The following is a 26,166-nucleotide window of genomic DNA, read 5'->3' as shown; positions in this document are numbered from 1 at the left end:
CAACACATTGTGTCCAACCTAACATAATTATCAAGTCCGAAAAACTATTATTCGAAAATAAACATTTACGTTTGACACTTGTCCGAATTGTATAAGCAGGAGAAGTTATTAAACATTTAACCTGTAGTGATATAACAATGTAAGAGGATAAACCGACTTACTAAAGAGTAAATATGAAAAGTAAAAGTCAAAAGTTAAAATGGCATGATCCAAAATTGTTTATATTGTGTCATAATTGTTGCTGAAAGCTACTAGAATATTAAAAATTTTGCGATGACAAAAACAACAAATCCAAGAGTTCGTTTATAAAAATTTGTAAATTTAAAAGATTTTCATTTTCAACTGGTATGATCCAAAACTGTTTATATTGTGTATTTATAATGGTTGCTGAAAGCTTCTAGAATATTAAAAACATTTGCGATGACAAAAACAACAAATCCAGGAGTTCGTATATAAAAATTGTAAATTTAAATGATTTTCATTTTCAACTGGTATGATCCAAAATTGCTTATATTGTGTAATTATAATGGTTGCTGAAAACTACTAGAATGTTAAAAAATTTGCGAACAAATCCAAGAGTTCGTATTTAAAAATGTGTAAATTTAAATGGTTTTCATTTTCTGTTGTGGGTCTTTCCTCTTTCCACCCCCCTTCAGACAATACGAGAAGAACTATCTTCTCTTCTTGGCTTTTTCCTCATCACTTTCTGCCTTTCATAAACTTTTACTTCTTTGGAATCAAAGAAGGCCAGTTCATAATCATCCCTGATGAAAACTATGCCTAGAATTCCTGGCCAGTCTTCGATGATACGGCGTTGGAGGTGACCATCCGACGCTGAAAACTGAAGTATGGCGCTTGCTTCAGCTTTATCAGACCCCGCACTTTTGGCTAAAACATACACGGACGTTTTGCTCGAGTACAAACCAGTCGTCACAATATTCATATCTGTGGGACAATTTATGTAATAGTCATCCCGCGTGCCGTTGGTGTACCTCTTGATGGTGCCCCCTTCGATGTCATACCCCTCGCCCCTCTTAATCCTAGTCCCGGATAAAACATATAAAATGCCACCCTCGCAAGCGCTGATACACTTCGGTGAGTCTCTAACTGAAAACCCTGACTTGAACGACCCATCCACGCTATAAGAATAAATCACATTCTTAACTATGTCAGCAACGTATATGGTTCCCATATCGTCCACATCCATATCGCTTATCTCTCCAGGGGGGTGACTGCTGCAACCTTGGATCTCAACCTCCTCCCCACTGCTGTTGTCATGCCATGAAATCTTGCCGCTCCTTCTTGCCACGAGTACTTCCCCAGCTTGTCTTTTCGAGGCTGCTATGGCAACATATTCATTGATTAAATCTGCCCGTATCTGGAACGTGACTGTCTTATAGTATTTCTTTGACATGACTCGAATTCCTTCACCGTCTACCATCACCAAATCACCATTACCCGCAACCGTCACCAGTCTTAAGGAGAAGAAGTCATTCAGCACTTTTCCTTTGCCTCCTTTGTGAATCACGTGCTTCAGTTTGTAATCTCCACAGCTTTCTGTTGGAGGGAATAAACCAAAAAACTGTTATGAGCTAGCCCATAAAAATACAAAAAAACTCTTGGGTACTAACGACCTAGACTTGACACAAGTCCCCATCTCGTAAGAGTTTTTTTATTTTCAGTCCCATCGCCTTATAGACGACGTGACCTATGTTTACATTCAAACCGCCCTCTGTTGAAATAAACACTGTATAAGTCATGTTTCGCCGGGCAAAAACACCCGTATAGTCATGGTAAGATTGCATACACTTTCTAGCTGGCTGCCAGTAAACACAAAGGTTTTGCCCGGCGGTATGCGCGCGAATCATGCTATGGTTTTCGTGTGACGTCAGAGGTCATATCGTCTATACATCAGAAAAATCCCCAAACCTGTGCCGCACTCACATTCGGCTGAAAGTTTTTTAGTGAGAAATTATCTGTTAAAAAAAAAATACGTTACTTCAGAGGAAACAGTTTTATACTATATCTACAGCTCTCCATTGGTACGTTGTACCAAGTTAGTTTTTATGTTTACAATTGTTTTGAGTAATTACCAATAGTGTACTGTGCCTATAAACAAACTTGATAGTAAATTACCGTTGTTGATTGGGCCTAGGTTGATAGGAGTCATCTCTTCGGAGCTGGAAGAAGGAGATTCAGGCCTCCATCTCCTCCTATGGTAAAACACGGCAGCCACACACAGGATGATTAAAATGATCACCCCTAAACACACAAGAGCTATCCAAACAGAATTCGAAGTTTCTGCCGGTTGAAATTCTGGAAAGAAAAATGGGTGAAGAGAGAGAATAAATCAAGACTCTGAAAATTTAGGCGAGACACTTGGCAACAAGTGAGCCTCCCAATCTAACCTACAAATTCTGCACTGTGTGGTCACTTTATAGAAAGCGCAAATGTATGTAGGCTACTATGTAGGAGAGTTCACAGGATAGACCTTTATCATTGATATCAATGTTACCAAACGGAAGCTGGAAGAAAAAATTAGTCTTGTTCCTAATTGCGAAATGACCAAGATGGAGGCAGCATGATAAAGGTCTATTAACATGAATATTTCATACAAATAATCATTATCATCATTATAGGCCTATATCTATTTGGCAATTTGACAAACAAAATACAAAAATACAAGGATAAAATGAACAAGGATGAAAGTATACATTCAAGGATAAAACTCTAAAACATTACATTTGAAAGACATCCATCTATAAAGTATACTTTGTAAAAAAATCAAGCTGTGAACAAATGAACTTTGAACTTTGAATCTTAAGCGAGTAGTAGGCAATACTCACGAGTAACATTGACGAAACCACTCATCAGATTGACCTCATCTACGTCAGAGGACACGTGACACCATATCAACATCTCCGCAGGCGCTGTCTCTGGCTTTTTGATAACCAACGAGTAGTTGGCGTCTCGTTGGATGTCAAAGGTCGAATCTTGCACTAAAACTGAGCCGTCTGAGAAGCGGGAAACCAGGATCTCGGTGAAACTTCTGATGAAGTCACGTCGAATTGAGTAATAAATGGTTGGTTTCGTGATGGATCTGTTGTAAACCGGACAATGGACGGTGTTCTTGCCGGCTTGGAGGAGCTGCGAGACTGATCGCACTGCTGAGCGTTTAGGAAGTTGTTTATCTTCAAAAAAGCCATAGTTTTTTTTTTTTTAATTAATGAAGTAGTTGTTAGTAACTTGCTTTTAAGTTTGAAGAAACAAATTTGCCTTTGTCACACACACAGGGATATTTTATGTGACCAATTAACATTAATATGATATACATGGGATACAAGTTGTTTAACTGACCCTTTTGAAGTGTGAAAATATTTTTGGTATGATGGATTTTCAGGCTTAATAATCTTTGATCCTGTAAAGAGTATAGTTTATTGTGTCATCAACAGCTATAAGCAACAAAACATAATTTTCATCAGTATAAAGGTTGTGATTTTACTTTCAACCACTGGCGGGGCCGGTACATTTCCAATCAGTTGGGTTCTATTCACCAAAACGGGATTTGGGGGGGGGGGGCGGCGGAGGCGGAGTAGTTTTCACCAATAGAGAACTACATGGGTGGGCTTGTTTGTGTACGAGTCATTGGGGAATTCCCTAGAGACAGCGGACTAGTCTATGGTGTACAAACATCCTGCGGGTGAACGACTTTGCCCTGGCCACTCAAACTATATTTATGTTTCTAGAGTAACTAAAAAAAAAACTAAAATAACCATTTGCTAACTGGCAGTGTAAACGCACTAAGGGTTAAAACTTACCAATAACGATAACTTCAACTTTATAATTCACTTGATCAGTAGCTGTGATAACCTCGCACTTGTAACTTCCAGTATCCCCATCATTGACATCCCTGAGGGTCAGGTCGAACCCTTTGGTGAATGAAGCCCTCCCTTCGTACTTCGGAGACGTGAAATTGCTCCCGTCGATCGGGTCTGCTACAAATCGAATGATTTCATTTTTTGTTTTATCGTACCACGTGGCAGCGGTGACGTCAGTGGTGAAGCCTGTCTGCTTTCCACACGGTACACGTTGTGTCTGTCGGAGTTGCAGGTAAACTAGCTCATTTGAAACAATGAGGGCGTCAATAGCGTTTCCTACGGAACAGCAATGGCCAGAAAATCATTATTGTATAGAGGCCTCTATAAAAAGCCTCTTTAACAAGCCTCTTTTCAGCGCTTCTGTTGTGACATACCATTACGGTAATCTGACCATAAGTCTTTGTCCTTAAATACCCAATGGACATTGAGGAAAACAAAAACAAAATTTTATCATTATCATAGGCTGGTATAACCACATTTATAATATCTGTGATTACTTGTTATACTTGCCTGTAACAGAAGTGTAGACGGGTTGGGTAGCTATTTCCTTGGTCATTATGCAGTAGAGTACCACTAGGTAACCGAGCCACCTATAAGTTAACGTGGATGAAACCAAATCAATACCAATAATTTATTAAAACGGAGATGCCCCCCCCCCCCAAAGAAAAAAAAAGGAAAAAAATCTATGACTAGTTAATTAAGTTTGATCCACAACGAGCGCAGCCTCGATCACTTTACGTCTTGGGCAAAGACTAGTAATGACATTACGCTGGTACGCGTCTATTATCGACATCTTGGCACCAGTCCAAAACCATTCTCGAGTTCACATTGTGTGTCAACACAATGAAATATCCGTCAAAACTACACTGAGCCTAGTCTTGGTCCAAGACTATGGTGCTTGATTTTGGATAGTGTACTTTCCGCGCGGCTGAATCGCCAAAGCGCGCCCGCCACGGTATGATTTCGAAATCTAGACGTCACTCTGCAAGCTACGTGTAGTCTAGATTTCGAGCCGTCCAGCTAACTAAATCATACCGTGGCGGGCGCGCTTTGGCGATTCAACCGCGCGTAGTACACTATCCAAAATCAAGCACCATAGTCTTGGGCCAAGACTACACTGAGCCTAAAGTGGGAAAACCCACTCGCACGTAACCGTTTAAAGGGGCACTGTTGTGGTGTTCATAGTGAGTCGTGGACCAGTCATTTAAATTCTGAACTTTCATCCATTTGATTATTCACGGACTTTATTGATTTTTCACAATATTAGTTATTATTTTTTTCACAATATTCAATATTCAAATTATTCACCATATTAAATATTGCTTAGTCACAATATACTCAATATTCACAATTGTTAACTTTATTCACGTACTCGCCTTCTTTACTGCACCTGCTACGAACACGCCCTGTATTTGTCGAGACAAAAACGGACTCACGGCAATCAGGGCCCAATTTCATAGAGCTGCTAAGCACACAAAATTTCCTTAGCATGACATTTTTGCCTTGATAAAAACAGGATTAGCAACCATCCACATGATTTTCAGAGGTTAGCAAACAACAGCTGAAAACCAGTTAACAAGCAATTATGCAACAAATGGAAATTTGGTTGGGTAATCCTGTTTTTATCAAGGAAGGAATTTAATTCATGCTATAAGCAAATTTCCGTGCTTATTATAAGCTCTGTGAAATTTGGCCCAGTACAAGACTGTCGAAGCCATAACTTGGCAGGGCATGATAGCTGCTGAAGTTCCTCACTACTCGTAACTTGTTCTTGCACAATAGCTCATCGGTTATAAACACCTATGTTCCGGATTACGTGAGACCCTTTGTTCCGATTCTAACCCTAACCCTATGACCCTTCATATGCGGAGGTTTTTGGATTATGTCGGAACATAGAGGTGTCTAGATATATACATATTATTATATGGATTGGTTTAAACCTTTAGACCTACCATCAAGTATAAAGCGCTGGAATGAACGTCTACTAGCACATCTGAACCTGCCAGCTTCTAAAAATGCATTTAATTTGTTTTTTTTACCGTTTTGTGTGCTCCCTTCTGGCCATCATAACACCGATGATCTAGTGTCGGGTCCAACGAACCAACGAGCATTAGTTGTAGGCTACTTCACCTTCCAGAAATGGTGGTTTCATATAATGTTGTAGTTTCGAAATATTGCGGTCGTTTTCGATTGTGCAGAATTGAACGGGGGAAACTGAATATGGTTTTCTGTTGGCGCCATTAGTGTTCATGCATTTTGCACGTATACGTACAACGCTCATTAAGCTCCTGGCCAATAAAAAGCTCTGCTTTGCTGACTCCGCCCAAAGATCCAGAAAGATCCAACACACTTTGACCATTGACGTCTATAGCGTTCATCAATGAGTAACGTACTGATTGTTCAACTAATATAAAAGAAGTACCTAAATGATTTAGGTGTCTTTTCAAACGATACCTTGTCTGGCATATGTAATATAAAAGAAGTACCTAAAGGATTTAGGTGTCCTTTCAAAAGATACCTTGTCTGGCATATGTAATACAAAAGATGCACCTAAAGGATTTAGGTGTCTTTTCAAACGATACATTGTCTGGCATATGTAATATAAAAGATGCACCTAAAGGATTTAGGTGTCCTTTCAAAGATACCTTGTCTGGCATATGTAATAAAAAAGATGTACCTAAAGGACAGGGGCATTGTCAGGGTTTTCTTTTGTTACTCTAGCGGCCTCAACCGATCACTGGAATACCAGGATTCGTTTGAGCTTTATTTGTAGAAAAGAACCCACATGACTTTGCATTTTCTTTGCAGAAGGGACCAATGGTGAATTTTTAGTCAGACTTATTTCTACGTGACATTCATACTTCCTTATAATATTATTCAATGTAGAAATAATGTTTGCGGTAAAAAGGAAAACCATGTAATAAATGAGTTTGGGTGGTTCCGAAAGAAACCGTTTTCTTGTTTTTCTTTCAGAACCACCCCAACTCTTTTAAAGATAATCATTACATGGTGTTACTGCAAACCTTTCTATTTCGTATTTCCACCATGCATGCCATGCAAAGTTTCAAATCCTACTTAACATTAATCAAGTACAATTCACTGTTTGCACTTTAATAATGTTTGGACAGGTTTGTGGTAACACAATGTGAAAATATTTCTCCCACTCGCCAGTCCCATGGTATCTCGATGACAGTTGTACCTTGGTATAGACTTTGTAATGTTTGTTTAAAAGAAAGACCTGTATTCCGAAGGGGCGTTTGGCAGACGAGATACTCATGTGGTGAAACTTTACATGTTGTGTCAAATTTTGCACATAAGACCAAAAAGTCATCCACAAGCTGTAGCTACATGTTAAAGATACTTGACACTATTATTGGTAATTACTCAAAATAGTTGTTATAGTATAGCATAGTAAAGGTACTTGGTAACGAGCAATGGAGAGCTGTTGATTTGTGAGAAAAAAACACGACTCCCTCCTGAAGTAATAGTTTTTGAGAAAGAAGTAACTTCTCACTATAATTGAATTGAATTCGAGACCTCTCTATACTGCTTTCTTCCATTTTACAGTTCCGTGTGCAAAACGTCGTGCTCTTTTGTAATGGTAATTGTAAGTGTCACATCTGTTGAAATATTATTATGGGTGTGTTAAATGTCAAAGTTCGGCGCTGCGAACATAGGGTGCGTTCGTTTAGCTTCCCTGGGTCGACCCCGTCGTGTGGCTTTTTTTTTTCCAGGACGAACGTGTGCAGATAATTACCCACGTTCGTCCTGGAAAAAGAACCTCCCACACACCGGGGTCGACTCAGGGGAGCTAAACGAACGCACCCAATATATCCTGCGTGTCGAGGGAATTCCGGGTTCTACATGAAGTGGAGAACTTTTCGAGAAAGAAGCTATTTTCCACAGACTTCAGACCTCAGACTTAGAATTTGAGGTCTCGAAATCAAGCATCGCTGAAAGCACACATCTTCGTGTGACAAAGGTGTCTTTTCTTTCATTAATATCTCGCAACTTTGACGACCTATTGAGCTCAAATTTTCACAGGTTTGTTATGCATTTGTTGAGACACAACAAGTGAGAAGACTGGTCTTTGACAATTACCAATAGTGTCCAGTCCAGTGTCTTTAATTACACGATGTACCTCGAAAGAATTAACCAATGAGACATAATCCTGAAATCAAACCAAATTAATTGTTAAACAACCGTCGTTTTATTTCACCATAGGTTTGCTTCTAATAGTCGGTGTATCAGCTGGAGTGTTCACTTTTGGCGTGGTGTTCATCTTCTTAGTTTTCTTGGCGTTAATGAAGTGGAGACCATATGCGGTAAGTTTTTTAGTAAGAAAAACAATTCCTTTTGTATTGCCTGTTTCTCAAATTTTGGCATCAGGAGATATAACTCGATTAGTTTAGTTTACTTTGTAAAACCCATCAGGGGTGCTACTTCTTCTCCTCTCTCCTATTAGTGTATGTATAATTTATGTTTTCTTTATCGTTCTCTTTTTTTTAACTTAACATTTTTACCTTGGAAATCAAAAAATGAAATGAAGCAGCATGGCATCAACAACAGCAGCAACAGCAACAATAAACAACAACAACAACAACAACAGCGGCGGCAACAACAACAACAACAAAAACTTGAATACAAAACAAATTGGTGTTAGTAAAGAGAAATCAAATTCGCGTAATAAGAAAATTAACACAAACAAAACACAATATAACCAACTTATCAACATACCAGAAAAGCACATTTAATAAAAGTTTATAGGTAAGATACACAACAACAAATTGTAAAAAAAAAACACAAAAAAACCCCCAGTTTTTTAATTTTGATAATATCTCATCGAACGACTTTTTCTTAATTCGACAGAGGTCGCGCCCCCTGACCCTATCTATAGCACTGTACCTGTTAGAACACTAGTACTGACTAAGAGTTTATCAACCTTTGCTACAGGCACATGGAAGGTACAAAAAAAAAAAAAAAACATTATTTTGAAAATTACATTATTTTGAAACAACAGTCATGCATGATTATTTGTGGTATGATATGGAAAGCAAGAAAATATGACTTTCGCTTATTACAACAAAAACTAAGGTACTTTTTGTTTGTTTTTGCTGTTCTATTTCCAGAGGGAAAGTTGGTTCGGGTCACCCCCAGCGTTCCACTCTGGATTTGGATGTGATAAACAGGCCTCAGCTTGAAGCTCCAAAACTCAACAAGAAGGGATAATCTTGTTCACTTAACTCATCTGTTACCCAGGGGCCAATTTCAGGCGTTAACCCTGGAAAGTACCCCTGTTTTTTCAACGCGCAATCGTGGCTCAGTGAGTGCAGTCACAATGGAGTTTTGTGCATATATAATAATTTAGCTCAGAAATATGAAAAATTATTTTTGTTATGCCTTTTCTAACTTTCTATGGATGCTATAAGAATCTGAGTAGATGTGGATGGTATTATTTAATTTTGAAACAAAAACAACTTTTTTTACCATACAAAAACTATCTAGTGACAGCAACCACCAAGACATGCACTTATGTACTAACTAGCTTTATTTTTCTAACCCCAGGCTAAATTGGGCGCCAAAGTCTGCGATTCCACTTTGAGGTGTTGACAGATGCCCCAGTACAGGATAAACTGAAATAGCAGGTCCAGTGGATTTTTATCCCCGGATGTGGCAGATGAAAAACCAATTGGTCAGTGAGAGGTCTCACAGTGGTGACTTGTTCGAGGGTTGAGCAGAAATTTTGCTCAGCAGTTTTTTCTGCTAAGCAAATAACAGTCACAGCTAATTTCTAATGTGTAGCACACAATTCTGTTCCTGTACTCTATAACTTGCAGTAATAAAAAATTGAGTTGGACACCAGTCACATTCATGTTAACTTAGTATAATTTTGGCTGGTAACCTATTTCTGTTAAGCAATACTTTTCTGTGATTAGCATGTTTTTTTGTTTTTTTGCTTACAGAAAAGCCCATATACCGCACATTTCGACACTAGCAAAGCTTATGTCCAACACATTGTGTCCAACCTAACATAATTATCAAGTCCGAAAAACTATAATTCGAAAATAAACATTTACGTTTGACACTTGTCCGAATTGTATATGCAGGAGAAGTTATTAAACATTTAACCTGTAGTGATATAACAATGTAAGAGGATAAACCGACTTACTAAAGAGTAAATATGAAAAGTAAAAGTCAAAAGTTAAAATGGCATGATCCAAAATTGTTTATATTGTGTAATAATTGTTGCTGAAAGCTACTAGAATATTAAAAATTTTGCGATGACAAAAACAACAAATCCAAGAGTTCGTTTATAAAAATTTGTAAATTTAAAAGATTTTCATTTTCAACTGGTATGATCCAAAACTGTTTATATTGTGTATTTATAATGGTTGCTGAAAGCTTCTAGAATATTAAAAATTTTGCGATGACAAAAACAACAAATCCAAGAGTTCGTATATAAAAATTTCAAAGATTTTCATTTTCAACTAGTATGATCCAAAACTGTTTATATTGTGTATTTATAATGGTTGCTGAAAGCTTCTAGAATATTAAAAAAATTTGCAATGACAAAAACAACAAATCCAAGAGTTCGTATATAAAAATTTGTAAATTTAAATGATTTTCATTTTCAACTGGCATGATCAAAAATTGCTTTATTGTATATTTATAATGGTTGCTAAAAGCTACTAGAATATTAAAACATTTGCGATGACAAAAACAACAAATCCAGGAGTTCGTATATAAAAATTGTAAATTTAAATGATTTTCATTTTCAACTGGTATGATCCAAAATTGCTTATATTGTGTAATTATAATGGTTGCTGAAAACTACTAGAATGTTAAAAAATTTGCGAACAAATCCAAGAGTTCGTATTTAAAAATGTGTAAATTTAAATGGTTTTCATTTTCTGTTGTGGGTCTTTCCTCTTTCCACCCCCCTTCAGACAATACGAGAAGAACTATCTTCTCTTCTTGGCTTTTTCCTCATCACTTTCTGCCTTTCATAAACTTTTACTTCTTTGGAATCAAAGAAGGCCAGTTCATCATCTTCCCTGATGAAAACTATGCCTAGAATTCCTGGCCAGTCTTCGATGATACGGCGTTGGAGGTGACCATCCGACGCTGAAAACTGAAGTATGGCGCTTGCTTCAGCTTTATCAGACCCCGCACTTTTGGCTAAAACATACACGGACGTTTTGCTCGAGTACAAACCAGTCGTCACAATATTCATATCTGTGGGACAATTTATGTCATAGTCATCCCGCTCGCCGTTGATGTACCTCTTGATGATGCCCCCTTCGATGTCATACCCCTCGCCCCTTTTAATCCTAGTCCCGGATGAAACATATAAAATGCCACCCTCGCAAGCGCTGATACACTTCGGTGAGTCTCTAACTGAAAACCCTGACTTGAACGACCCGTCCACGCTATAAGAATAAATCATATTCTTAACTATGTCAGCAACGTATATGGTTCCCATATCGTCCACATCCATATCGCTTATATATCCAGGGGGATGACTGCTGCAACCTTGGATCTCAACCTCCTTCCCACTGCTGTTGTCATGCCATGAAATCTTGCCGCTCCTTTCTGCCACGAGTACTTCCCCAGCTTGTCTTTTCGAGGCTGCTATGGCAACATATTCATTGATTAAATCTGCCCGTATCTGGAACGTGACTGTCTTATAGTATTTCTTTGACATGACTCGCATTCCTTTACCGTCTAGCATCACCAAATCACCGTTACCCGCAACCGTCACCAGTCTTAAGTAGGAGAAGAAGTCATTCAGCACTTTTCCCCTCTTGCCTCCTTTTTGAATCACGTTCTTCAGTTTGTAATCTCCACAGCTTTCTGTTGGAGGGAATAAACCAAAGAACTTTTATGAGCTAGCCCATAAAAATAAAAAAAACATTTTGGCACTACTGACCTAGACTTGACTCAAGTCCCCATCTCGTAAGAGTTCTTTTATTTCCAGTCCCATCGCCTTATAGACGATGTGACCTATGTTTACATTCAAACCGCCCTCTGTTGAAATAAACACTGTATAAGTCATGTTTCGCCGGGCAAAAGCACCCGTAGTCATGGTAAGATTGCATACACTTTCTAGCTGGCTGCCACTAACACAAAGGTTTTGCCCGGCGGTATGCGCGCGAATCATGTTATGGTTTTCGTGTGACGTCAGAGGTCACATCGTCTATGCATCAAAAAAATCCCCAAACCTGTGCCGCACTCACATTCAGCTGAAAGTTTTTTTGTGAGAAATTACATGTTAAAAAAAACAAACAAAACGTTACTTCAGAGGAAACAGTTTCTCACATCGCTTTGTACTATCTACAGCTCTCCATTGGTTGTACCAAGTAAGTTTTTATGTTTACAATTGTTTTGAGTAATTACCAATAGTGTACTGTGCCTATAAACAAACTTGATAGTAAATTACCGTTGTTGATTGGGCTTTCTTGGTTGAAAGGAACCATCTCTTCGGAGCTGGAAGAAGGATGCGATGTAGTCCTCCATCTCGTCTTGTAAAACACGGCAGCCACACATAGGATGATTAAAATGATCACCCCTAAACACAAAAGAGCTATCCAAACAGAATTCGAAGTTTCTGCCGATTTCGATTCTGGAAAGAAAAATTGGTGAAGAGAGAGAATAAATTTAGGCGAGACATTTTGGCAACAAATGAGCCCCCCAATCTAACCTACAAAATTCTGCACTGTGTGGTCACTTTTTAGAAAGCGCAAACGTATGTAGGCTATTATGTAGGAAAGTTCACAGGATAGACCTTTATCATGGTGCAGCCATCTTGAATATCTCCCATTGATATCAATGTTACCAAACGGAAGCTGGAAGAACAAATTAGTCTTGTTCCTAATTGCGAAATGACCAAGATGGAGGCAGCATGATAAAGGCCTATTAAAGGCAGTGGACACTATTGGTAATTGTCAGAGACCAGCCTTCACAGTTGGTGTATCTGAACATAATTATGCATAAAATAACTAACCTGTAAACATTTGAGCTCAATCGGTCATCAAAGTTGCGAGATAATAATGAAAGAAGAAAACACCCTAGTCACACGAAGTTGTGTGCGTTTAGACGGTTGATTTCGAGACCTCAAGTTCTAAACTTGAGGTCTCGAAATCAAATTCGTGGGAAAATTACTTCTTTCTTGAAAACTATGGCACTTCAGAGGGAGCCGTTTCTCACAATGTTTTATACCAACAACCTCCCCATTACTCTTTACCAAGTGAGGTTTAATGCTAATAATTATTTTGAGTAATTACCAATAGTGTCCACTGCCTTTAACATGAATATTTTATACAAATCATTATCAATATTATAGGCCTATATCTATTTGGCAATTTGACAAACAAAATACAAAAATACAAGGATAAAAGGTACAAGGATGAAAGTATATACAATGATAAAACTCTAAAACATTACATTTGAAAGACATCCATCTATAATGTATACTTTGTAAAAAAATATCAAGCTGTGAACAAATGAACTTTGAACTTTGAACCTTAGGTGAGTGGTAGGCAATACTCACGAGTAACATTGACGAAACCACTCATCAGATTGACCCCATCTACGTCAGAGGACACGTGACACCATATCAACAACTCCGCAGGAGCTGCCTCTGGCTTTTTAATAACCAACGAGTAGTTGGCGTCCCGTTGGATGTCAAAGGTCAAATCTTGCAATAAAACTGAACCGTCTGAGAAGCGGGAAACTAGGATCTCCGTGGGACTTCTGACGTCATGTTGAATTGAGTAATAAATGGTTGGTCTCGTGATGGATCTGTTGTAAACCGGACAATGGACGGTGTTCTCGCCGGCTCGGAGCAGCTGCGAGACTGATCGCACTGCTGAGCGTTTAGGAAGTTGTTTATCTTCAAAGAAACATAAACAAAATATAAAAAAAGTTAATGAATAGTAGCTGTTAATAACTTGTTTTAAAGTTTGAAAAACAAATCCCCCCCAACACAGTGATATTGTGTGTGACCAATGAACATTAAGATGATGAACAAGTTGTTTTACTGACCCTTTCCAAGTTTGAAAATATTTTTGATATGAAGGATTTTCAGGCTTAACGATCCTATAAAAGTAGGAGTAGGGTTCATTATGTCATCAAAAGCTAACCAGAACGTAACTTTCGCCAGCTAAAGGTTGTGATTTTACTTTCAACCAATTAATTGCTGGTATGTTTCCAATCAGTTGGGTTCCATTCACCAAAATGGGGTGGGGTGGGGGGTGGGGTGGTTGTGGGGGGGGGGGGGTGTGGCGGACAGAATAGTTCTCACCAATAGGGAGCAATGAATAACTACGTGGGTGGGCCTCGTTTGAGTACAAGTCAATGGGGGAAATCCCTTGAATACAGCGGACTTATCTATATTGTAAAAAAATCCAGCGGGTAAACGACCTTGCCCGGGCCACTCAAACTTTTAATTATGTTTCTCAATTAACTTAACAAAACGAACCTATAATAGACGCTTGCTAACGGGCAGTGTAAAAACGCACTAAGGGTTAAAACTTACCGATAACGATAACTTCAACTTCATAATCCACTTGATCAGCAGCTGTGATTATCTGGCACGTGTAACTTCCAGTATCCCCATCATTGACATCCCTGAGGGTCAGGTCGAACCCTTCGGTGAATGAAGCCCTCCCTTCGTACTTCGGAGACGTGAAATTGCTCCCGTGGATCGGGTTTAATACTATGCGAATGATTTCATCTTTTTTGGTATCGTACCAGGTCACAGCGATGACGACAGAGGTGACGCCTGTCTGCTTTCCACATGGTACACGTTGTGTCTGTCGGAGTTGCAGATAAACTTGCTCATTTGAAACAATGAGGGCGTCGTTAGCGTTTCCTATGGAACAGCAAAGGCCAGAAAGAAAAAAAATTATTATTTTTCTATAGAGGCCTATATAACATCAAGCCTCTTTAACAAGCCTCTGTTCAGCGCTCCTGTTGTGACATACCGTTACGGTAATCTGACCATAAGTCTTTGTCCTTACTCAATGGTCATTGAGGACAATTTTATCATTTATCATAGGCTGGTATTATGCACATTTCAAATAGCTGTGTCTATTTTGTTTATACTTGCCTGTAACAGAAGTGTAGACGGGTTGGGTAGCTATTTCCTTGGTCATTATGCAGTAGAGTACCACTAGGTAACCGAGCCACCTATAAGTTAACGTGGATAAAACCAAATCAATACTAATTCATGATTACCTATCTAAACGGAGATCCCCCCCCCCAAAAAAAAATCACTGACTAGTTAATATCTCATTTTGTACTTATTTATTTTATTTGACTATCGTCATCTGGCCAAGTTTGTTGAACCCTGCCGTAAGAGGGCGCGCTATATAACGATCCGACGAGCGCAGCCACGATCACTAACGTCTTGGGCCAAGACTAGTAATGACATTATGCTGGTAAATAAAACCATTCGAGTTCACACTGTGTGTCAACACAATGAAATATCCGTAAAAAAATACACTGAGCCTAAAGTGGGAAAACCCACTCGCACGTAACCGTTTACATGGGCACTGTCGTGGTGTTCATAGTGAGTCGTGGACCAGACACTTAAATTCTGAACTCTCATCCATTTCATCATTCACGGACATTATTCATTTTTTTCACAACATCAAATATTCAAATTATTCACCGTATTCATCATTCATTTTTCACAATGTTCATTATTCACAACTTATTATAATTTATTCACGGACTCGCCTTCTTTTGAATGCACCTGCTGTCGACACGTAGCAGCCGACAGCACCCTGTGTTTGTCTAGACAATTATTGGACTTAACACGTCAATCAGGGCCCAATTTCATAGAGCTGCTCAGCACAAAAAGTCGCTTAGCATGACATTTTTGCCTTGATAAAAACAGGATTAGCAACCAAATGTCCACGTTATTTCCGGGATAAGCCAACATCAGCTGAATACCAGTAACAAGTAATATATGCAAACATGGAAATTTGGTTGGTAATCCTGTTTTTATCAAGGAAGAAATTTCATGATGAGCACAAAATTTTCCTGCTTATCAGCTCTATGAAATTGGGCCCAGTACAAGCCACTGCCGAAGCCATAACGGGGCAGGGTATGGCTGCTGACATTCCTCACTACTCGTGACTTGTTCTTGCAAAATAGACCTCGTCAGTTAAACATGTATGTTCTGGATTACGTGAGACCCTTTGTTCCGATCCTAACCCTAACCCTATAACCCTTCATATGCGGAGGTTTTTGGATTATGTCGGAACATAGGGGTGTCTAGATATACACATATTATTATATGGATTGGTTTTAACTTTTAGGCCTACCGTCAAGTATAAAGCGCTGGAATGAACGTCTACTAGCACATCTGAGCCTGCCAGCTTCTAAAAATGCATTGGTTAATTTAATTATTATTTACCGTTTTGTGTGCTCCCTTCTGGCCATCGTACGCCGTGGATCTAGTGTCGTGTCGGGTCCAACGAACATTAGTTGTAGGCTACTTCACCTTCTAGAAATGGTGGTTTTCATATCTGTTGTAGTTTCGAAATAAAATTGTGGTCGTTTCGATTGTGCAGAATTGATCTTGAACACTGAACATACTGTTTCCTGGTAGTGCCCTTTGCGCACAGTACACTCAAGTCATGCGAGGATTATAATATCATCGAACTTTAAAGGCATAGGACACGTTTGGTAATTACACATATTATGATTGCATAAAAATCTTACCTGATGAGCAACGGAGAGCTGCTTAGTATCACAAATTGTATTGTGAGAGACAACTCCCTCTGAAGTAACGTAGTTTTTGAAAAACAGGTAATTTCTCATTCATATACTTCAGGCCTGAAGCCCTTTATTTTTTATATAGACATCTGGAAAGCACACACATTATGTTGTGCAACAAGGGTGTTTTTCTTTCGTTGGTCTTTTACAACTTCGTTGACAAATTTAGTCCTTAGTTTCACAGATTTCTTAGTGTATGCATAACTTCTTTGACAAACGTGTGCACGAAGGTAGAATAATCCCTAATAGGAACACACAATCTGAGAAACGTTACACGGATAACGCTTCTCAGATTCAAACTTCAGGAACTCAGTATTATCAAAGCATTACACAAATGCCTGATACCTCACATCGACTCGCTGTAAAAATTGCAATGCTTTAGTTTCCGTGTTACAGAACCAAGAACCGTCAACCATTCATTGTTATTCAACACTCTGGGTTTCCTCCTTTGGCCCCGGAGCCGACTTGGCACAATACTATAGCGTGACTATGTTGTATTTATTCTAATAATACCACCACAACCGATCACTCAATGCCAGGATTCGTTTGAGCTTTATTTGCAGTAAAAAAGTTCTTTGAATAATGAAACCCACACTCACTATGACTTTGTATTTTATTTGCGGAAGGTACCATGGTGAATTTTAATCAGACTCATTTTTACGTGACGTTTGGCATACTTCCTTAGAATATTATTCAAGGTAGAAATATTGTTTGCGGTAAAAAATAACACCATGTAATAAATGAGTTTGGGTGGTTCCGAAGAGAACCGTGTTTTTTCTTTTCAGAACCACCCCAACTCATTTAGAGATTATCATTACATGGTGTTACCACAAACCTTCCAAAATCGTATTTCCACCACGCAAAGTTTCAAATCCTACTTAACATTAATCAAGTACAATTCACTGTTTGCGCTTTAATAATGTCAGGAGAGGTTTGCGGTAACACCATGTGAAAAATATTTCTTCCACTCGTTAGTCCCATGGTATCTCGATGAACATTGCACCATAGTATAGACTTTGTAATGTTTGTTTAAAAGAAAGACCTGTATTCCGAAGGGGCGTTTGGCAGACGAGATACTCATGTGGTCAAACTTTACATGTTGTGTCAATTTTTGCTCATACAACCAAAGAGCATCCACAAGCTGTAGCTACATGTTAAAGATAATTGACACTATTATTGGTAATTACTCAATGTTATAGTATAGCATAGAAAAGGAGAGCTGTTGATTTGTGAGAAAAAAACCAGGCCTCCTTAAGTAATAGTTTTTGAGAAAGAAGTAACTTCTCACTATAATTGAATTGAATTCGAGACCTCTATCTATACTGCTTTCTTCCATTTTAGAGTTCTGTGTGCAAAACGTCGTGCTCTTTTGTAATGGTAATTGTAAGTGTCACATCTCTTGAAATATTATTATGGGTGTGTTAAATGTCAAAGTTCGGCGCTGCGCACATAGGGTGCGTTCGTTTAGCTTCCCTGGGTCGACCCCGTCGTGTGGCTTTTTTTTTCCCCAGGACGAACGTGTGCAGATAATTACCCACGTTCGTCCTGGAAAAAGAACCTCCCACACACCGGGGTCGACCCAGGGGAGCTAAATGAACGCACCCAATATATCCTGCGTGTCGAGGGAATTCCGGGTTCTACATGAAGTGGAAAACTTTTCGAGAAAGAAGCTATTTTCCACAGACTTCAGACCTCAGACTCTCGAAATCAAGCATCTGAAAGCACACAACTTCGTGTGACAAGGGTGTTTTTTCTTTCATTAATATCTCGCAACTTTGACGACCTTTTGAGCTCAAATTTTCACAGGTTTGTTATGCATTTGTTGAGACACAACAAGTGAGAAGACTGGTCTTTGGCAATTACCAATAGTGTCCAGTCCAGTGTCTTTAATTACACGATGTACCTCGAATGAATTAACCAATGAGACATAATCCTGAAATCAAACCAAATTTGTTCATATACCCAACAACCGTCGTTTTATTTCACCACAGGTTTGCTTCTAATAGTCGGTGTATCAACTGGTGGTTCGTGTCAGCCCAGCGTTCCACTCTGGATTTGGATCTGATGAACAGGCCTCAGCTTGAAGTTCCAAAACTTGACAAGTAGCGATCATCTTGTTCACTTGACTCATCTGTTACACAGGGGCCAGTTTCATAAAGCCGTTATAAATTTCTGCTTAACGGCCCGTTAAGCAGAAATTTTGCTCAGCAGTTTTTTTTCTGCTAAGCAAAACAACAACAATCACAGCTAATTTCATATGCGTAGCCCGCAATTAACTTCCAGTAATCAAAAATTGAGTCGGGCACCAGTCACATTGATCTAAACTTAGTATAATTTTGGCTGGTAACCTATGTCTGTTAAGCAATACTTTTCTGTGATTAGCAAGTTTTTGTGCATACAGAAAAGCCCAGACCACAAACTTTGACCCATTGGGTCCGACACCAGCAAAGCTTATGTCCAACACAGTGTGTCCAACATAACATAATTATCAAGTCCGAAAAACTATTATTCGAAAAGAAACAGTTACGTTTGACACTTGTCCGAATATAGGCAGGAGTAATTATTAAACATTTAACCTGTAGTGATATAACAATGTAAAAGAGGATAAACCGACTTACTAAAGAGTAAATATGAAAAGTAAAAGTCAAGAGTTCAACTGGCAGGATCCAAAATTTTTATTATTGTGTAATAATTGTTGCTGAAAGCTACTGGGGAACATTAAAAAATTTGCGATGACAAAAACAACAAATCCAAGAGTTCGTATATAAAAAATTGTAAATTTAAATGATTTTCATTTTCAACTGGTATAATCCAAAATTGCTTATATTGTGTAATTATAATGGTTGCTGAAAGCTACTAGAATGTTAAAAATTTTGCGAACAAATCCAAGAGTTCGTATTTAAAAATTTGTAAATTTAAATGATTTTCATTTTCTGTTGTGGGTCTTTCCTCTTTCCAACCCCTTCAGACAATACGAGAAGAACTATCTTCTCTTCTTGGCTTTTTCCTCATCACTTTCTGCCTTTCATAAACTTTTACTTCTTTGGAATCAAAGAAGGCCAGTTCATAATCATCCCTGATGAAAACTATGCCCAGAATTCCTGGCCAGTCTTCGATGATACGGCGTTGGAGATGACCATCCAACGCTGAAAACTGAAGTATGGCGCTTGCTTCAGCTTTATCAGACCCCGCACTCTTGGCTAAAACATACACGGACGTTTTGCTCGAGTACAAACCAGTCGTCACAATATTCATATCTGTTGGACATTCTATGTCATAGACATCCCGCGTGCCGTTGGTGAACCTCTTGATGGTGCCCCCTTCTATGTCATACACCTCGCCCCTCTTAATCCTAGTCCCGGATAAAACATATAAAATGCCACCCTCGCAAGCGCTGATACATTTCGGTGAGTCTTTAACTGCAAACGCTGACTTGAACGACCCATCCACGCTATAAGAATAAATCACATTCTTAACTATGCCAGCAACGTATATGGTTCCCTCATCATCCACATCCATATCGCTTATCTCTCCAGGGGGATCACTGCTGCAACCTTGGATCTCAACCTCCTTCCCACTGCTGTTGTCATGCCATGAAATCTTGCCGATCCTTCTTGCCACGAGTACTTCCCCATCAGCTTGTCTTTTCGAGGCTGCTATGGCAACATATTTATTGATTAAATTTTTCCGTATCTGGAACGTGACTTTCTTATAGTATTTCTTTGACATGACTCGAATTCCTTTACCGTCTAGCATCACCAAATCACCATTACCCGCAACCGTCACCAGTCTTAAGGAGGAGAAGACGTTATTCAGCACTTTTCCCTTCTTGCCTCCTTTTTGAATCACGCTCTTTAGTTTGTAATCTCCACAGCTTTCTGTTGGAGGGAATAAACCAAAAAACTGTTATGAGCTAGCCCATAAAAATAAAAAAAAACAATTGGGCACTAATGACCTAGACTTGACTCAAGTCCCCATCTCGTAAGAGTTCTTTTATTTCCAGTCCCATCGCCTTATAGACGATGTGACCTATGTTTACATTCAAACCGCCCTCTGTTGAAATAAACACTGTATAAGTCATGTTTCGCCGGGCAAAAACACCCGTAGTCATGGTAAGATTGCATACACTTTCTAGCTGGCAGCCACTAACACAAAGGTTTTGCCCGGCGGTATGCGCGCGAATCATGTTATGGTTTTCGTGTGACGTCAGAGGTCACATCGTATATACATCAGAAAAATCCCCAAACCTGTGCCGCACTCACATTCGGCTGAAAGTTTGTTTGTGAGAAATTATATGTTTAAAAAAAACAAAAAAAAAACGTTACTTCAGAGGAAACAGTTTCTCACATCGTTTTATACTATCTACAACTCTCCATTGGTTGTACCAAGTAAGTTTTTATGTTTACAATTGTTTTGAGTAATTACCAATAGTGTACTGTGCCTATAAACAAACTTGATAGTAAATTACCGTTGTTGATTGGGCTTTCTTGGTTGAAAGGAACCATCTCTTCGGAGCTGGAAGAAGGATGCGATGTAGTCCTCCATCTCCTCTTGTACAATAAGGCAGCCACACATAGGATGATTAAAATGATCACCCCTAAACACACAAGAGCTATCCAAACAGAATTCGAAGTTTCTGCCGATTTCGATTCTGGAAAGAAAAATTGGTGAAGAGAGAGAATAAATTTAGGCGAGACATTTTGGCAACAAATGAGCCCCCCAATCTAACCTACAAAATTCTGCACTGTGTGGTCACTTTTTAGAAAGCGCAAACGTATGTAGGCTATTATGTAGGAAAGTTCACAGGATAGACCTTTATCATGGTGCAGCCATCTTGAATATCTCCCATTGATATCAATGTTACCAAACGGAAGCTGGAAGAACAAATTAGTCTTGTTCCTAATTGCGAAATGACCAAGATGGAGGCAGCATGATAAAGGCCTATTAAAGGCAGTGGACACTATTGGTAATTGTCAGAGACCAGCCTTCACAGTTGGTGTATCTGAACATAATTATGCATAAAATAACTAACCTGTAAAAATTTGAGCTCAATCGGTCATCAAAGTTGCGAGATAATAATGAAAGAAGAAAACACCCTAGTCACACGAAGTTGTGTGCGTTTAGACGGTTGATTTCGAGACCTCAAGTTCTAAACTTGAGGTCTCGAAATCAAATTCGTGGGAAAATTACTTCTTTCTTGAAAACTATGGCACTTCAGAGGGAGCCGTTTCTCACAATGTTTTATACCAACAACCTCCCCATTACTCTTTACCAAGTGAGGTTTAATGCTAATAATTATTTTGAGTAATTACCAATAGTGTCCACTGCCTTTAACATGAATATTTTATACAAATCATTATCAATATTATAGGCCTATATCTATTTGGCAATTTGACAAACAAAATACAAAAATACAAGGATAAAAGGTACAAGGATGAAAGTATATACAATGATAAAACTCTAAAACATTACATTTGAAAGACATCCATCTATAATGTATACTTTGTAAAAAAATATCAAGCTGTGAACAAATGAACTTTGAACTTTGAACCTTAGGTGAGTGGTAGGCAATACTCACGAGTAACATTGACGAAACCACTCATCAGATTGACCCCATCTACGTCAGAGGACACGTGACACCATATCAACAACTCCGCAGGAGCTGCCTCTGGCTTTTTAATAACCAACGAGTAGTTGGCGTCCCGTTGGATGTCAAAGGTCAAATCTTGCAATAAAACTGAACCGTCTGAGAAGCGGGAAACTAGGATCTCCGTGGGACTTCTGACGTCATGTTGAATTGAGTAATAAATGGTTGGTCTCGTGATGGATCTGTTGTAAACCGGACAATGGACGGTGTTCTCGCCGGCTCGGAGCAGCTGCGAGACTGATCGCACTGCTGAGCGTTTAGGAAGTTGTTTATCTTCAAAGAAACATAAACAAAATATAAAGAAAGTTAATGAATAGTAGCTGTTAATAACTTGTTTTAAAGTTTGAAAAACAAATCCCCCCAACACAGTGATATTGTGTGTGACCAATGAACATTAAGATGATGAACAAGTTGTTTTACTGACCCTTTCCAAGTTTGAAAATATTTTTGATATGAAGGATTTTCAGGCTTAACGATCCTATAAAAGTAGGAGTAGGGTTCATTATGTCATCAAAAGCTAACCAGAACGTAACTTTCGCCAGCTAAAGGTTGTGATTTTACTTTCAACCAATTAATTGCTGGTATGTTTCCAATCAGTTGGGTTCCATTCACCAAAATGGGGTGGGGTGGGGGGTGGGGTGGTTGTGGGGGGGGGGGTGTGGCGGACAGAATAGTTCTCACCAATAGGGAGCAATGAATAACTACGTGGGTGGGCCTCGTTTTAGTACAAGTCAATGGGGGAAATCCCTTGAATACAGCGGACTTATCTATATTGTAAAAAAATCCAGCGGGTAAACGACCTTGCCCGGGCCACTCAAACTTTTAATTATGTTTCTCAATTAACTTAACAAAACGAACCTATAATAGACGCTTGCTAACGGGCAGTGTAAAAACGCACTAAGGGTTAAAACTTACCGATAACGATAACTTCAACTTCATAATCCACTTGATCAGCAGCTGTGATTATCTGGCACGTATAACGTCCAGTATCCCCATCATTGACATCCCTGAGGGTCAGGTCGAACCCTTTGGTGAATGTAGCCCTCCCTTCGTACTTCGGAGACGTGAAATTGCTCCCGTGGATCGGGTTTAATACTATGCGAATGAGTTCATCTTTTTTGGTATCGTACCAGGTCACAGCGATGACGTCAGAGGTGACGCCTGTCTGCTTTCCACATGGTACACGTTGTGTCTGTCGGAGTTGCAGGTAAACTTGCTCATTTGAAACAATGAGGGCGTCGTTAGCGTTTCCTACGGAACAGCAAAGGCCAGAAAGAAAAAAAAATATTATTTTTCTATAGAGGCCTATATAACAGCAATATATTGTTCATTGTTTTTTGGTCAGCTTTTTTTTTAAACTCAAATGTGCACTTCCAAATAATCTTGCTACATATAAATAGGTTTTTCCTAACATATACATATTTATTTTGTTCTTAATATTTATTATATTTTCCAAAGTTTATCTTTACTGTTTTTAAATGTTTGTTAAAGATTCTATTCCCATATTAAGATTGGATTGATAGGCTTTCGAGTCACAGTGGTTAGGTTCACTTTGATTAATCCTGGCCATCTTAGAATGGGCTTGTCCTGTCTGTTTTTATAATTTGTCTTGCTTGATTGCCAGTGCTCTGTCTCATTCAATCATTAGTTTACAATTGTTCTAGGTGTCATAAGTTTACATTCGTTGTTTCTTATATACTGTTATATTTCTTTAGTACGGTAATATTGTATCTTGTACTGTTTGTTGAAATCTTGGCCGAATAAATAATAATAATAATAATAATAAAAAAAAGCCTCTTTAACAAGCCTCTTTTCAGCGCTTCTGTTGTGACATACCGTTACGGTAATCTGACCATAAGTCTTTGTTCTTACTCAATGGTCATTGAGGACAATTTTATCATTTATCATAGGCTGGTATTATATAACCACATTTAAAATAGCTGTGTTTATTTTTTATACTTGCCTGTAACAGAAGTGTAGACGGGTTGGGTAGCTATTTCCTTGGTCATTATGCAGTAGAGTACCACTAGGTAACCGAGCCACCTATAAGTTAACGTGGATGAAACCAAATCAATAATAATTCATGATTACCAATCTAAACGGAGATTTCCCCCAAAAAATCACTGACTAGTTAATATCTCATCAATTTTGTATTATTTTGTTATTTTTTTCATAGACTATCCTCATCTGGCCAAGTTTGTTAAACCCTGCCGTAAGAGGGCGCGCTATATAGCGATCCACAACGAGCGCAGCCCCGATCACTATATAACGTCTTGCGACAAGACTAGTAATGATATTATGCTGGCACACCTCTTTTATTAGACTTGTGGACAAGTCGGTTATGGTCCCACGCGCTGAGATAGTCGAGTTGCAGCGGTGCCCTCCGCGCGAACTGCTGGTTGCGTGACTACTGTGCGCTGCCCGACTTCTACTCCCTATGTAGAAGTCGGCAACCAGCATTTGGCGCGAGAGCAGTGACCACTCGACTATCTCACCGCGTGGGGTGGGACCATTAACGACTTGTCCACCAGTCTACTCTTGTATCTGCATAGGGTTCACCATTCCAAAACCTTTCGAGTTCACACTGTGCGTCAACACAATGAAATATCCGACTACTACTACACTGTAGCCTAAAAGTGGGAAAACCCACTTGTACGAAACCGTTTAAAGGGGCACTGTCGTTGTTGTGTTCATAGTGAGTCGTGGACCAGACATTTAAATTCTGAACTCTCATCCATTTCATCATTCACGGACATTATCCATTTTTTTCACAATATAAAATATTCAAATTATTCACCGTACTCATCATTCATTTTTCAAAATATTCATTATTCACAACTTATTATAATTTATTCACGGACTCGCCTTCTTTTGAATGCACCTGCTGTCGACACGTAGCAGCCGACAACACCCTGTGTTTGTCTAGACAATATTGGACTTAACACGTCAATCAGGGCCCAATTTCATAGAGCTGCTAAGCACAAAGAGTTGCTTAGCATGACATTTTTGCCTTGATAAAAACGGGATTAGCAACCAAATGTCCACGTTATTTTCAGGATAAGGTAAAATCAGCTGAATACAACAAGCAATATATGCAACACATGGAAATTTGGTTGGTAATCCTGTTTTTATCAAAGGAAGACATTTCATGCTAAGCACAACATTTTCCTGCTTATCAGCTCTATGAAATTGGGCCCAGTACAAGCCACTGCCGAAGCCATAACGGGGCAGGGTATGGCTGCTGACATTCCTCACTACTCGTGACTTGTTCTTGCAAAATAGACCTCATCAGTTAAACATGTATGTTCCAGATTGCGCGAGGCCCTTTGTTCCGATCCTAACCCTAACCCTATAATCCCTAATATGCGGAGGATTTTGGATTATGTCGGAACATAGGGGTGTCGAGATATAGACATATATACATATGTCTATATAGATATAGACATATGGGTTGGTTTTAACCTTTAGGTCTACCATCAAGTATAAAGTGCTGGAATGAACGTCTAGCACGTCTGCACTGATGTCAGCTTCTAAAAATGCATTGGTTAAATTATTATTTACCGTTTTGTGTGCTCCCTTCTGGCCATCGTACATCGTGGATCTAGTGTCGTGTCGGGTCCAACGAACATTAGTTGTAGGCTACTTCACCTTCCAGAAATGGTGGTTTTCATATCTGTTGTAGTTTCGAAATAAAATTGCGGTCGTTTACGATTGTGCAGAATTGATCTTGAACACTGAATATATGGTTTCCTGTTTTTGCCCTTTGCGCGCAGGCCACTCGAGTCATGCGAGGATAATAATATCAACGAACTTTAAAGGCACAGGACACGTTTGGTAATTACACATTATTATGAT

The 26,166-nt window shown here is 39.0% G+C and overlaps 2 protein-coding genes and 1 pseudogene across 3 annotated transcripts; all 3 read right to left on the bottom strand.

Annotated features, from left to right (window-relative positions):
• The window catches only part of LOC139953735 (uncharacterized), a 7,616-nt pseudogene extending 1,294 nt beyond the window's left edge, over positions 1 to 6,322 (bottom strand).
• A 3,081-nt stretch (positions 6,323 to 9,403) lies between these two features.
• Positions 9,404 to 16,689, bottom strand: LOC139953733 (uncharacterized). 2 transcript variants are annotated; one of them, XM_071953270.1, is made up of 7 exons: positions 16,611 to 16,689; positions 16,303 to 16,414; positions 14,989 to 15,068; positions 14,416 to 14,751; positions 13,429 to 13,770; positions 12,319 to 12,501; positions 9,404 to 11,732 (listed from the first exon to the last, which is right to left on the bottom strand). In XM_071953270.1, exons 2-7 carry the CDS (start codon positions 16,368 to 16,370, stop codon positions 10,822 to 10,824), a joined length of 1,920 nt encoding a protein of 639 aa, XP_071809371.1. In that variant the 5' UTR covers positions 16,371 to 16,414; positions 16,611 to 16,689; the 3' UTR covers positions 9,404 to 10,821. The 2 variants fall into 2 exon arrangements, with proteins under 2 accessions (XP_071809371.1, XP_071809370.1); XM_071953269.1 differs by lacking the exon at positions 16,611 to 16,689 and having other exon boundaries at positions 16,303 to 16,522.
• A 1,741-nt stretch (positions 16,690 to 18,430) lies between these two features.
• LOC139953732 (uncharacterized) lies at positions 18,431 to 26,087 on the bottom strand. Its single transcript, XM_071953268.1, has 6 exons — positions 25,873 to 26,087; positions 24,275 to 24,354; positions 23,227 to 23,562; positions 22,243 to 22,584; positions 21,133 to 21,315; positions 18,431 to 20,542 (listed from the first exon to the last, which is right to left on the bottom strand). Exons 1-6 carry the CDS (start codon positions 25,938 to 25,940, stop codon positions 19,629 to 19,631), a joined length of 1,923 nt encoding a protein of 640 aa, XP_071809369.1. The 5' UTR covers positions 25,941 to 26,087; the 3' UTR covers positions 18,431 to 19,628.
• Positions 26,088 to 26,166: the final 79 nt, after the last annotated feature.

This window comes from Asterias amurensis, chromosome 22 (assembly GCF_032118995.1).
Source record: "Asterias amurensis chromosome 22, ASM3211899v1".
In the NCBI taxonomy this organism is placed as follows: domain Eukaryota; kingdom Metazoa; phylum Echinodermata; class Asteroidea; order Forcipulatida; family Asteriidae; genus Asterias; species Asterias amurensis.
This window is presented reverse-complemented; position numbering and strand designations above follow the sequence as displayed.

What these genes read in the sequence shown, in the direction of transcription:
- LOC139953733 (XM_071953270.1), bottom strand. Translation starts at nt 16,370, where the DNA reads ATGTTCGTTGGACCCGACACGACACTAGATCCACGGCGTACGATGGCC. An exon ending in TGGTTTCGTCAATGTTACTC is followed by an intron (nt 12,502 to 13,428) that starts GTGAGTATTGCC and finishes TTTTCTTTCCAG; the next exon opens with AATCGAAATCGGCAGAAACT. An exon ending in AGAAAGCCCAATCAACAACG is followed by an intron (nt 11,733 to 12,318) that starts GTAATTTACTAT and finishes TCCCTCCAACAG; the next exon opens with AAAGCTGTGGAGATTACAAA.
- LOC139953732 (XM_071953268.1), bottom strand. Translation starts at nt 25,940, where the DNA reads ATGTTCGTTGGACCCGACACGACACTAGATCCACGATGTACGATGGCC. An exon ending in AGAAGGGAGCACACAAAACG is followed by an intron (nt 24,355 to 25,872) that starts GTAAATAATAAT and finishes GTTAACTTATAG; the next exon opens with GTGGCTCGGTTACCTAGTGG. An exon ending in AGTTGAAGTTATCGTTATCG is followed by an intron (nt 22,585 to 23,226) that starts GTAAGTTTTAAC and finishes GTTTCTTTGAAG; the next exon opens with ATAAACAACTTCCTAAACGC.